Source organism: Diadema antillarum, unplaced genomic scaffold (assembly GCF_040938485.1).
Source record: "Diadema antillarum isolate AM-2024a unplaced genomic scaffold, OU_Dant_1.0 seq00000693_RagTag, whole genome shotgun sequence".
Lineage (NCBI taxonomy): Eukaryota > Metazoa > Echinodermata > Echinoidea > Diadematoida > Diadematidae > Diadema > Diadema antillarum.
This window is the reverse complement of record NW_027271598.1, coordinates 660,079-674,914: the sequence shown is the minus strand read 5'-3', so window position 1 is coordinate 674,914 and position 14,836 is coordinate 660,079. Positions and strand designations below refer to the sequence as shown.

Genomic DNA, 14,836 nt, shown 5'->3' with positions numbered 1-14,836 from the left:
CTACATTTGTTTTAGGTGTTTTACTCCTATTTCCAGTTTACAGCTCGTGTGTATAAAAGACAATAGTGAATTCCAGCCAAAAGAAACATACCTAAAGGAAGGAGAACAGAGTGTGAGAAGCAGCAGAGGTCTTTACAATCGAAGAAAATTCTTGTACAGCAAAAGCTGAATATAGAGGACCTATCCATCTTGGGAAGAGAGATGTCGAGGGGAAACCCAGATAGCGCAGGTAAGAGTCTTCTTTTTTTTGAATTCTTACTCTTTCTTTCCAACTGATATAGGAGAACTACGTTGAACTTTGGGAAAATGGTTTTCGGGAAATCACGTGTTTTTTTAATTAGGAGCCTCTATAGGCTGATGTGCGCCTAATGGGTATTAACCATTCGGTATTGATCAAGGTAAATTGATCAAATGTAATTATGGATCTGGAAATTTATGAAATAGAGAGATTTCTCAACAATGAATAAAAAGAAACTGTAAGAAAGATATAAGAAAAGAAATACGTAAAATACAACCGAAATTAACTGATTGAACAACAATTTGAACTAAAGTCGCCAGACAGGGATTTTTAGTTATAATAAGAGGAAATTTTGAAGGACCAGACTCTAAGCTTTAGAATGATATATAATTCAATTCTATTCAATTAGTACTCCAATCCTATCCAAACATAGGAAAGAATGTACTGTATACGCTCTGGAAAAGTGTGTACTTTAATAGATAAGAGGTTTTGAATTATAGGGTAACGTCAAGCTCATAATCCTTAATCAAACTGTGCTAGCTGTGCAATTATTGGGGCAAGAAACAACTTGTAAAACACCATAACAACAATAACACATTCTCGTTATGACTATTACATGTACCAACTTTAAAAATAATAGGGCCGTTCTTTAAAAAGTTATTAGATTTGAAAGTGAAGAAAGTTTCAATTATAAAGTTGCCCGTCTCTAAACTAAAGAAAGACTCGGCAAGATTCGACAAAAAAAGAAAAGAAAAAAGAAAAAAATGTCCATAAAATAGTTCTATTTTATATACTCTTCGCCGATGACAACAGTATTTTTTTTTCACTCGAACGAAACCCTCAGGTTTTACTGAATACCATTAATACGGACTTTAAGACAATCTTTAAGTGGATTCACACTAATAAATTGTCATTTACTTTGATTGAAACACAATTTATAGTTTTAAGTAATAGAATCAATACTTTACTGGGCAAGTTGTTTGTAAACGGGGTTGAATTAAATCAGGTTGAATCTATACAATTTTGTGGTTTTTATATTTATCGTTAGTTAATAATGAAAATTCATGTTGTTTTTCCTTTGTGATTCACTATAAAAATGTAGGTATTTTGTATAATAAGTTAAAGCAGTATTTTCCTAAGCTTGTTCCAAATTCATTGTATTCTACTCTTTTATTGACTTAGGTTATATTGAGTCCTGGCATGGGGAAACTGCTGTAAAACAAGACGTAATACTTTACTATTCTACAAGCTCTGCTTTTTAGCAGTCCCCTCCATTTCCAGCAATATTGTTTATGCATTTACCACAGTGACGTAACAGTTATTTGTATCTCTGTTGATAATTTACCTGTATCTCTTTTACAATGTTATTCTGTTCATCGCATTGTGGTACTGATTTCATGACGTCTGTGTATATGAACCTTTCTTTGTATTTCTAATTATTTGTTTTTTGGAAGTGAAATAAATCAACTTGAACTTGATCTATTGATACCGGGAAAAAACATACGGATAATTCTACTTCGCGAAATTTCCGGAATTTTTTTTTCAACAAAAAACTCAAGATCCAGGATTTGTATTATTTCCATATTGGATCATTTATGTATCAGTTAAATACAAGTGGTCTCCCCGACGTGTTTTCTTCGATGCTCGTTGAAAATACTGAAGTCCATTCTTAGCCTACGAGACAAAACGATTCTTTTTATTCTTTCTCCAGCACGGACCGTATCTGCTCTAAAAACAATAAATACTGCAGGACCTACATTCTGAAAAGACCTGGATAGAGAATTAATCCAATTTCAATCTCTCAATCCATTTAAGCATATATACTAAAACTATGTTGCTTTATTTACACCTATGGCAATTTTCTGTACCCTCTTTGACCTTCTTTGTGCATACTTTGTATTTCGGTCATTGTATCTGTCTTGTGCCTTATTCGGTTGATCAAGCCACTCTCTAGAAGTTTTGTGTCGCGGACATTTTTTTTTCTTTTTTTTTTGATATTCTTCCACGTCTATACTTCCCTACTCCATAAACTGTCATTCATTTTAGTTGTAAATACCAAGTAAGAATCTCATAATCACCATCTCATATCACCGTTTTGTTATGTTTCTTTTTTTTTTTGAGGGGGGGGGGGTATTTCTTGAAACGTGGAATATGGAACAATAAAACAAAGAAACAAAGGAAAGCAAAACGACAGCTAAGAAAAGTGTTGTGTTCAACAGACAATGTTACGAGCTCATTTAAATATATTTTAAAGTGAGTAGAAAAACTATGCATGTCATCCTCTATTTGGGATTGTTTAGACATGTACTGGACAACTTTGATTTCCGTTGGTTACTGGTTCAGATTCGTTTTCTTGGAAACATGTACCCTCCTAGCGGTAGTTCCGTAATTTGAAGTAAAATAAAGCAAACCAATATAAAACAAATGAATTGAACAAAAATTGATGTACATGCTTGTTTTAATTCATGCTTCCTCTCTCTCTGGCCTGCAGTCACACCCTTGGACTTCGTTATGGAGTTCTTGGAGCAACTGAAACGTGAGGCTGTCGCTTTGGACTCTCTGCCCGAATCTATGCACACGCTCCTCGATCGGTCTTGTGAGCTTGTTAGAGGCCTCCGACGGTACCCTGTCGAAATGAGCACTGGTATCAGCAAAGCCGCACAGGTAGATATCGTGGAGACTAAATTCCGATTTTTAAGAGTGAGCATCACTTCGTTTCGTTTATTCTGGATAGTGAGGAGGTATGTTTTGCGAGTTTTTGCTTAGTTGCCGTGGGAGGAGGTCATTATTTGACTATGAACAGGTGTATTTTTTTCTTTCTTCTTGTACTTGTCACCAATTTATCGATTTGCATCGTTTCTAGTAGTGTCACTACTGCAGCAATATGATGCTGCATAAGACGTATGCCGAATTAATGTTACGATTTTGTGGATTTTCACAAAAGAAACATTAAAGTGTTGTGTATTAAAATATATTACCTTCCTGTAAAGTGAACCCCATATCGTGTGTAAAATGAGGAAGCACATTTGCATCAAGTTAATCTCCATTCTGCATAGATACTTTTATGTGTCCTTTTAGCTATCAAGAGAGAAAACCGAGAAGGTAGACTATGAAACACTTTTTAGCGAAGGAATGACTGGCAGCCGTAAGTTCTTCAAAGAAATGGCTTCAGACGTATTGGAAGGTAAGAAAGACCAAGCAACGTTTACGTACAGAATTCCGTAATTTGAAGATAAGGTTTGTTACTTCATCCATATGTCCTTAAAGGACAAGTTCACCTTCATAAACATAAGGATTGAGAGAATGTAGCAATATCAGTAGACCACATCATTGAAAGTTTGAGGGAAATCGGACAATCCGTTCAAAAATTATGAATTTTTGAAGTTTTTGTGCAGTAACCGCTGGATTAGAAGACTACTGCAGTCTGTGAATAACTTAGATGTCACATGCGTACAACAATATAAGGAAAATATAAAGAGAATTTCACAAAATGTCATGTTTTGAAAAAAGTACACATTCCCCCGACTCGTTACCGACAAATGTTATGGGTAATATTATTCCCCCTGCCTTTAGGAAGAGGCAAGTCAAGTGCTCTTTTATTGTGCGAAAAAAAAAGAAAATATGTTGAATTTTCTTTACATTTTCTTTATATTGTTGTACGCATATGACTCACAAGCTGTAGCAGTCTCCTCATCCAGCGGTTCCAACACAAAAATTTTAAAAATTCATAACTTTTGCATCGATTGTCCAATTTTCCTCAAACTTTCACTGATGTGTAATACTAATATTGCTGCATTCTCTCAATCCTTATGTTTATGAAGGTGAACTTGTCCTTTAAAGTCCGGTGCCTGACTTACGTCACTTTCTGACATCGCTTAGGATGACCTTAATGCGTAGCTCAACATGTCTTTATAAGTTGATTCAGCTTGCTTTACGATAAAATAGGGGAGAGAACTAATCGAAAACAGAGGCAAAAAAATTGTGGACATGGTTAAGATATCGTGCAAAAAAAAAATATATATATATGAAGAGTTTGTTTGCAAAAACCGATAAGTCCATTTTTGAAGATTTTGAAGTACGGTCTCTGTTATAAAGTACAAAATAATACCTTTTAAATGATATATTGGTCACTACATATAAAGGTACATTTTTGAAGTTATGGTCAAAAGAAGCAAAAATTTTCTTATTGTTCTCTTTATTTTTCTTGACCTTAATCGCAAATATCTCCATTTGGCAAATATGGACTTATCGGTTTTTGCTAACAAACCCTTCATATATTCATATATATATATATATATATATATCTGTGTGTGTGTGTGTGTGTGTGTGTGAGTGTGTGTGCGTGTGTGTGTAATGTATTCTGCATCTCCAAATTGTTATACCTTGCATGGGAAAAAGAAAAGAAAATTCCCTGCAGAACAGTGGAAAAGATGATCAAAATCTGATATGAAATAAGGAAGTTATGACATTCGGAAATGTCAAAATTTTTCAGAAAGCACTTCTTGACCAGTCGTTATGGATATTCAAATCAGCAATTTGATGACGTCAGGCTGTCAAAAAAATCTAATTTATTTCATATACAAAAATGACCAAAAAAAAAGCATATTTAAGCTGTTTTATAGATATAAAACTTGTATCAAAACTACTAAAAATATAAAAGAACAAATTTTAACTGTGATATATTTTAGTATGGGAATATACTTTTATCTGTATTAGCTACAAATAACATTTTTTTTTTCGCATTTCATAAATGACATAAATGAAAAATTGTAAGGGCATATGACATCATCGCCTCGCTCATTTGGATTTTCATAAGTACTGGTAAAGAAGTGTTTCCGAAGAAGAATATGTATATTATGCATTATTATATACATATATATAAGCTTGCTTCCAAAAAGGGCTGAATATATAATTTTTCAACGGATTTAGCGCCTTTTGGAAGTAAGCTTTTCATATATATATATATATATATATATGCATATTTTGCATTTTCTTACGCCATTATTCATTTTATACTTATCGCATTCCCTATAGCAGTTGCTAGTACTTTTTGATTATTTCAGCGTGCACTCTTAAGATGTTCATCCGGATGTGCAGCGCAAAGAAAGTTCTGGAAGTTGGATGCTTCACAGGCTTTTCAGCCCTCAACATGGCGGAGGCCTTACCAAAAGACGGTTCTTTGGTTACTATTGTATTTTTGTCCAGAGAAATAAGAGAGTTTGTACAAAGCAATTTCTAAAAGCTTGATTACAGATGTTACTCTTGCGCCAAAGAGTATCTCAGTACACACATTTTTATTTTTCGCACACTCACATTCACACACATACACAAATAAAGTCACGGAATTGAGATGCAAGGAATTGCATAAGTTTAACATACTAACAAGTCTTGTCATGAATCTAAATGTGTTACGTAAGTGCGTAATAACTGTGCATCGGAATAATGATTATACGAATTGTATTCATTACTCACGTTACTAGTATGAAATGTCTGGTGTAATTGGAGGTATATCTTTCTATTGTCTTTCAATTTTGAGCGCACATTTTCCTAAGCGTGCAAACGGTAAAGGACATTTGTCTAGACTCAATTTTCGGATTTGTTTGTAATCTGAAATGAATGACATTTTACTACTTCCTCTATCTGCTTGTTGATTGAATCCTTGAATATAATATGACACATTCGAGCATATTTAACAGATGCTGGTTTTGAAGAGAGTTAGGGTTATAATCAATAATAAATTAATGTGTGTCTTACGCGATCAATCACGGTTTTCTGATGTTTAAGATTTCGAGGTACAACCAATATCTTTCCTCTGGCCTCTGAAAGCTCCTATGACCTTACCGTTTAGTGGAGAACACTTCAAAATTGTTTATTGCCAGTTATACTATCCAATGAATACCCATGTACATAGTATAACAATCATTTTACAGTTAGAATAATAACAATAATACATAACATTTATAAAGCGCTTAATATCATATTACTAAGCGCTGGGGGAAAACAAAGATGGAGAACGAGTGAAGAAGAGAACAATAAGGAAATCCACATATAAGTACAGTAAACAATCATATACATAGCAACAATTACAAATACTACTACTACTAATACTGACACAGATAACACTGCCTAAAGAGATATGTTTTGAGGTTTGACTTAAATGATTCAAGTGTATTGGCTTGTCGGATGCTGATGGGGAGATTGTTCCATAGTTTAGGCAAGTGTTGTGGGTTGTTATTTACAGTTAAATCTTCAACTTTTCTTCGAATGAATACCATGATCAATTTGATGAACCACAAAGTATTAGAGTTAGTTGGCTGTAAGTTATTTTTTTCTACTTCAAATAACAGCAAGAACAACAAAAGAAAACAGAACAAAACTCATGACCGGTGGAATCTCAGTCAAAATTAAAGAAAAATTCCAGACGATTTTTCAAAATTTCATGTAGTACATAAATTGACATCTCATGTACAGACTTGTGGAATATATTGTGGTCTTTGAGCGAAAAAACCAGTGCTGTGAAGAATCTGATACACTGAGAGTTATTTGATGACATAGAGCCTCACATATTTCAGAAATGCAGCAGTTTAATTCCATTACAATACTGCTTACTTAACAAGTTCACCTGTGTAGGATCTATGCATACCTTCTTCTCTTGTTCTGCTTCATTCCTTGAACCTCAACTCACGCATTTTTTTATGGTGAGGCTGCCATGTCATCATCATAGTTCATTGCAATTTGCGTTGAATTTTAAGAATATGCTTATTCCTCATCCCAAAAACTATACATTCTGAAACTCTGAACTCAGTATAACTAATTTATAGTTGTTCAAATGTAAAAGTCTGAAAATTATCTAAAGGTCTCCTTTGATATATGACTAGTTTGATCTGCATTGCAGAAAATTGAAAAGATGCAAACATCATTTCGTTTAAGTCTATATTCGTTTTTTCTCTGACACATAAATATGTTTGTATTCTGTAACCGTTTTACGCTCATCTCGTGTTTAAAGTCCTCTAGTAAAGCGTAATCAATTATAAGCACAGTGTGTGCAGCATCACTTTTACATACACGGTTTTATGATGTTTTGACAGCTTTGTTTTCGATTTTGGTGTATTCTGACATTATGTATACATATATACATATATATATATATATACATATATACATATGTATATATACATATATATATATATATATATATATATATATATATATATATATATATATATATAGCTATATGCAGGGCTCGACACTAACCTTTTTTCTTTTTCCTGGTGGCCTGTTTGGGCCACTATGTTAATGTTAAGTTTTGGTGGACCAAAAAAAAATAATAATAATGTGGCTCACAATGAAGGGAAGCATAAACATTTGATTTGAACATTAGCTTTCCAATCATGCCACCAGAAGGATTGGTGGCCCTACATATATTTTCTGTGGACCCGCGGGCCAGCCGCTGATGTTGAGCGCTGTCATGTAGAGCATAAGTTTACGTCATATCAGAAATTACTTGCCAAAATACAGGTGCTGCAATCGATGAATTGGAAGCTGCCGGTGAAAGAGGCGAACAGTACGATTTCATTTTCGTTGATGCAGCCAAGTTTGAGTACAAGGACTATTTGAAGGTATGTAGACATGTATGCACAGAAGTCAAGAGAATTGCAGTGTCAATTGAATCTCTAGTTTATTGTAGAAAGAGTAATAATTGGTAAATGTGCGTAAATGTACGCCCTATATTTGGTAAATGCTTCAATCCAATTTAGCCATTTGGCCCATCAAATCCATTGGTAAAAGTTGTCATGTGGCATGCCAAACAGATTTTTTTTCTTCTTCTAAAAACTATACCTTTATCGTTTTATGAGGGGGGGGGGGGGTGTGAGGATCCCTGTCACGTTAAATATTCCTTCACGATAACTAAACAAATAAACACTCCTCCTATTAAAAAGAAACTAACCACTTTGTTTTTAGATCATAGCTCACATGTGGTGTGCTGTTTCCGAAAAGTTTTAACACTTCTGAAAGAAAATTTAATTCAAAACATTTTGATACTTTTTATTGAAGTTACACCGTCGTCCATTGTCGAGCTGCTACTGTATGGAGTCGTAATTTTACAGTTTGTCTGAAAGTGCGCTGGCAATTATGATAAATAAGTCTTACAAAAAATACGTCACGTTATCAGTGTTTTACTAACGTTGAATCAACAAATGGAAGGCTGGTAGGGTCAACTTTAATGTGAAAAATCTTAACATGTTGACATAATGTTATCCTTGAAACGTGACTGTTCGTATAAGCCCCTAGAAATATAAATCAATTTAACCCATCTCTACACAAAAGATAAATTCCTCTTCATTTTGTCGTGCCCTTCCCTCCTATATAACATAAGACGATGAAGACATGTTGCTGAACGAACGGAAAGAAATGTTATTGATATGCCTGTTATGGTTGTTGCAGTTCATATAAGAAACCACTTACAAGACATTAACAGCCTCCTGGGAGATTTTAAAACGATCACGATTTAAAGAAGAAGAAAAAGAAGAGAAAGAAGAAGAAGAAGAAGAAAAAAAAAAGGATGTTAGAGTCAGCTCCAAGAAAGATAAAACAAAAACCCTATGACGAGTCATTGGAGAGCATTGGTAGACAGTATAAAATACCTGGGCCTATCAAGTCACATTGTGAAACATCGCACAAAATGCTCGAAGATATAGATCCATGACTCTTTTTTCTTAATTAATAGACACACTATTCCTGAATCAATCCACATCAATCTTTCCACATCCAAGGCTTTCTCACGCTTCTCATTATAATCCCGACACTTGTTCCTCCACTGCTGTCACGCGATGGGATTAGAGCATTTTCGTCCCTGGCTGTTATCAACGAGCACGTAAGATTTGTACTGCCCAAGACAGCGTACAACAGTTTGATCTGGAGTTGCCTGCAGGCGACGCCATGACAACTGAAATCTTTTAAAAGGATTACGAGTGGTAACGCATGGGCCATTTCTGTTTTCTGCGCTTTGGAGTTCTACAACGGTGCATTGGGAAAAGCGACACGATCAGAAAAACGCATTTTTTGTTGCTTTATCCTATAAAATAACAAGTATACCAAAATTATCTCTATGATCATACTACCTGCCCTTTTATTTTGTCTTTCTGATTCAGATCATTCTTGACAATAAGATATTGGCACCGAAAGGAAGCATTTTGTTCGACAATACCTTTTTTAAGGGGTCGACATATATAGACGATTTCTGGCAGAAAAAATCTAGTCCAAAAGGGAGGGCTATTCACGCCTTCAACCTGATGGTGAAGAACGATCCGAGGATTGAACAGGTGAGGCCTTCATTGCAGTTCTTCAAAATGATTTCATTCTACTCCAGTTATGAACAACATTGATAGCAGTATCGTCTATCACCAAAGACACGTGTATGCTATTGTCTCTGTAGTAGTATCATTAAAGTGGCACATTTGTAGTCTGTATTGTTGAATTGAGTTTTATCTACATGGTAAAGACGAAAGATGATTTTCTATTAATTGGTAGCAATTATTACTTCATTGCTTCATTACTTGAATGATGACGCATACATGATTATAATCAGCTCGTCAAAACGATCCCAATGTTGGGGGAAGGGGATCTGGTGGAGGCTTCATTATTTTATTATTTCTTTTTCGTTTGTTTTGAAATTCTGACGTTATAGTAAATGAGCCCAATAAAGTCTATGTGAAAACATAATGAAATGAGAGATATCTTGGAAAGAGCCAAACCATTCAAACACTCAATGATCTTTAAGTTCCTTAGTGCTTTTGATAAATAGTACAAGATATAAACCTGAGACGATTAGCCAGGCTTTCAATCTCGTCTTTTTGGATCTTGAACAACGGACCAATTTTGAAGACCGGAGACGATTAGCCAGGCTTTCAATCTCGTCTTTTTGGATCTTAAAAAACGGACCAACTTTGAAGAATTGTCAGTGTGCGGGATGTTAGGTTCCGTCATTATTGTTCTGGGTTAATAGGGACAATTTTTATCTACAATGTGGATTGCATATTTTTGCAAAGTGGTGGTTTCCATACATTTTCTATCTATTAACATGTTGAATTTTCTGTTCCCTGCTCCAGGTTGTCCTACCTGTAAGGGATGGTTTAACGATCATTCGATGGGCCGGAGAATAGAACAGTTGATGAAGACATCGTATCAAAAGTCGTTATCCGTCTTGCAGTGAAGTAGCTAGGTATGGGGTGTGAAGGGAATCTACACGTAATCTCTTCTTTATTGTTTGATTGTACCAGGGAAAGTGACAAACATTAAAAAGAAGATTGCAGACCAGTAAAAAGTTAGCCTGATTAGAAAAAAGTAACAGTAATAAAGATAACCATACCACTTAGAAACGCATAGTAGCATAAGACGGAAAATATATCAAAACATTTCAGTATTCATGCATCATAACATAAGCAACAATGATCAACATGGTGAGATTTTAACACTGATTTGAAAATATCGAAATCTCCAATACGCCAGATGTTTAGGGGGAGATTGTTCCATCAGGATGGTGCAATTTTTCCAAAGGTTCTATCAGCAAGTGTCTTGGACATGACTTTTGAACGTGGATAAAAACGAGCTGATATAGCTTTTTGACTTCAATAAGATAGACAGGGACATATCTATGAAAACATTTTGAATCCAAGTGTCTAAATCCTAAACTTCATCATGTTGTTCATGGGTAACCAGCGAAGACCCTAAAGGATAGGAGTTTTTTGAGCATATTTACTTTGATGTGTTACAAGACTTGCGGCTGCATGAACTCTGTGTCGGTTGGTGTTCTTTGAGATGAGATTGCGGAAATCTAATGGGCATGTCATTACTATTATCCGCTTGAATAAAATAAACGCTTGGGCCAGTTTATGGGTACTTGATCTAGCAAGAATGTTTCTCACTTTCCCAATCATGTGTAGACATAGGGCTACCGATATTCATGTGTGTTTTCATACTAAGATCATCCTTGATGACTACGCCATGTTCACGTGCCTTAGGAATTGACATAACTGAAATATCATTGACGGAAAAAGATGTAGAAGATTAATTTTGTCAAGAGATCTCACATGCTAGATTTCATATTTCTCGATGTTCAAGTTCAGCCTGTTTTGCAAAGACCAATCTTTGACTTTACATAAACGTGTTTGAATCTGAACAACCACTACATCAGATTTGGTACCTTTTGACCGTCTTTACTTCAATCAAGCTTTCAATAGATCTTGCATACTGTGTAATGACACCAACTAAATCAGACAAGCTCTTCAGCTTTAATACATCATAACAATATTGTGTTGCTTGCACGTCGCATATCAGGAAGGGATTAGATTGAATGTCAATGTAAAAAATGAAAGTTTGCACCTCGACTAATAAAAAGCTACGTATACAGAAAAAACAGACAAAAAAGAATCAATACGTCACTTTCATTGGTGTAGGGGAAGGACTGTAGCAGACACCCAAACATTCAGACACACACAATTGAAAGGCAATAAGGAATAAGATATTCACTCAGCTGATGCCACATATCGACAATCATTCAGATTCAATTTCATTTGTCGACAACGATCTAAATATAAGAACTGCCCATACGGAATTTCCATTGTAAGATGTAATCTATAATTATAATTATATTAGTGTATATATTTTTCGATCACAATCATTTTATGTTAAACAGATTTTAGTGAAAGTTAGATATACATATACACAATGATAAACAATAAAAATAATGATAATGATAACCATGATAATATTAATGGATAAGAAATGAAATAAAGGATAAAGATAATGTGAATGAGGTATGCATATGTGATGTCCCTGCAAAGTGAAGGAATAATACATTTGTTGTTATTCAGTGAGGATATTGACCTTGTCTCCTGTTGAAGAATATGTTGACAATCTGCTCACCTTCTAGTCTGGTGGTTTTCTTTTTCGTCACGTTGCGTACACATGATATGCTGGTGTGGTCCGCAAAGGAATTATTCTCTACCGGGTGCGTTCAGCTGCCATTCTAGTAGCGCCAACGATGTTTGTTCCTGTGCACTTCTTGGTGTCGTCGAACCAGCTTGTTGCTGGCCTACCCCTTCTTGTCTTCCCTTCGACCATCCCCTGAATGATTCTTTTCTCAAGGCATTCGTGCTTTGTGGCATGGCCAAAGTAGGCTAGTTTTCTTGGTGTGATGTCAGAAAGCAGTGTCTTCTCAGTCCCAATATGTTCCAGGAGCCATGTGTTGGTTTTATGCGCTGTCCAAGAGACTCCCAGAAATCTCCGGTAACACCAAAGCTCAAAGGAATCAAAAGTCTTTTTGTCACTTTTCTTCAATGTCCATGACTCGCAGCAATATGTTGCAACAACAAAAGCTGTTGACTTATGAAGTCGAATCATCAGTGCTGTTGGTGCCTTGCTCCTCCAGATTTTTGACATGCTTTGAAGCATGTTTCGGGCGATGACAGTTCTCCTCTTTATGTCTTTGGTACAGTCACCTTTAACGTTGATTTAACGTTTTACAGAGCCGAGAAACTCAAAGCCAGTGGTCTTCTCAATGACACCTCCATCCAACTTGAAATCTTCACCGTGATACGGCCTATCATCATCGATGACCATTATTTTTGTCTTCTTGGTATTCAGCAAGTGCACCCTTCTCTCACTTGCTGATTTCACTACTCCCAGGAGGTCCATTAGCTCTTTTGTACTTCTGCATACAAGGGTAGTGTCATCTGCATATCTCAGATGTGTAATCCGTTGACCACCAATCCTGATACCTCTATGGAAATCTTCTAGTTCTTCTCTCATTATCATTTCAGCATATATCTTGAAAAGTTGCGGTGACAGAATGCAGACTTGTCTGACGCCACGACCAATTTTGAACAACTCCCCTGCTAGTTCTTACTTGTTACTGATTCCTGGTCTTGATAGAGCTTGCTAATGAGGAGCACAATGTGAGCTGGAAACCCCCTTTCTTTTTAACATTGCATTTCACAGATCTTGGTGGGCTACACAGTCAAAAGCTTTGCTACAATCACGAAACAAAGATACAGTGGCATTTTGTGACCTCTGCACTTCTCGATAATGTTACTGATGTTAACAATTTGGCTTCCAGCTCGGAAACGTGCCTGTTCTACAGCAATCTTCCTGTCCAACTTCTGGGCCATTCTGTTATCAACAATTAAAAAAAAAATCTTCAAAATCACCTCGCTGGCATAGCTGATGAGACTGTAGTTGTATTGTTGGAGTATTCCTTACGTATTAGAAATTATTATTTTGATGTCATTAATGTGAATGAATTATCATATATATGTATATATACTATTTTCTATAAAGCTGTAAGCTGTAAGCTCATGCATCTCGTGTCTCGTGTTTGGTTTGGTTTGTCTTGGTTTGGGCTTAGTTTGACCCTTAGTTCAATTCCTTTTTTTATCGCGTTTTCCCTGTCCGTTTTAGTGTCTTATTGTTATTTCATACATTTTATTTTTTAGTGATGAAGTGAGGTGCACTATATTTGTGTGTGTATGTTTTTCTTTTTTTTGTATTTGTATGCGATTTTCCTGTTTTTGTTAGTTCAGCAAAAAGTTATATCTAATGAGGAGACTAGAAAGCTACATGGATGGCTTTTTAGCAGTCATCTCCGTTTTGATAATTTTGATTCAGTTGATTCAGTAGGACAGGTAATCATATTTTCGTTCATCAGAATGTTGTTCTTTTTTGTGTAATAACGAGCATTTAAAATGTTTTCATGCAATTTCATTTTGCTTGAATGGAATGAATTAAATGAAATAAAATGTGTATGCTTTTGGTTAAGATGAACAATACTTATAACGCGTCTGCAATTATTAATTTTGAGGAAGAAGAATTAGTGATAAAAGTTACTAAGGTAAAAAGAAATAATACAAAGTTGCCGAGCGTCGACGCCTGGAGTGCTTAAGTAGTTAATTTAAATACTGTAGCTTTTTCTTTGGACGTAGACATTCATATTGTTATATTCGATCACATTGATTACAATATATCGGGCCATAGTGGCATCCATTAACAAATATAGATAATTAAAAAAATACGAACAAACAGAAGTCTTGTTGGAAAGATGGTCATTTTATCTATTCTTCATAGCACTCACACTGAATGGATGTGGAAACACGCTGCCTAGTACTACCAAAACGGTGTCAAGTTGATGTTGTCATCTATGAGACAATGTCACAAATATTGTCAACTTATTAAAGGGAAATAGCTTAACATTTCTATTACCTTGATTGAAAAATCCCCATGGAATTTGCAACGGGAACAAGAGGGTTTATAGATTGTCGTCGATGGCTGAATGCAATTAACCCGTTAGGACGTGTCCCGAGTATACTCGGGTTGACATTTTCCAGGCTGTGGACTATGCGAGCCGTTGAATGGGTACAGACCCAACAAAGAAAAGTTTACCCTTGGTTGACAGGGCAAATGATTTCCACATGTAACCGTGCATCACAAAACCAACAAAAAGTCGCACCGCTTGATTTTACGTGAGGATCATAACATGAATGGGAAAGTGTGTTTTCAGCAGTTTTCTACTACCCTTTTTTGGGGAGAGTATATGATCAAGTG

General features: G+C 35.5%; 1 protein-coding gene across 1 annotated transcript; it reads left to right on the top strand.

The window, feature by feature from the left end:
• Positions 1-201: 201 nt before the first annotated feature.
• Positions 202-10,401, top strand: LOC139737436 (uncharacterized). Its single transcript, XM_071648112.1, has 6 exons — positions 202-229; positions 2,730-2,902; positions 3,317-3,422; positions 7,757-7,857; positions 9,391-9,561; positions 10,348-10,401. Exons 1-6 carry the CDS (start codon positions 202-204, stop codon positions 10,399-10,401), a joined length of 633 nt encoding a protein of 210 aa, XP_071504213.1.
• The last annotated feature ends 4,435 nt before the right edge of the window (positions 10,402-14,836 follow it).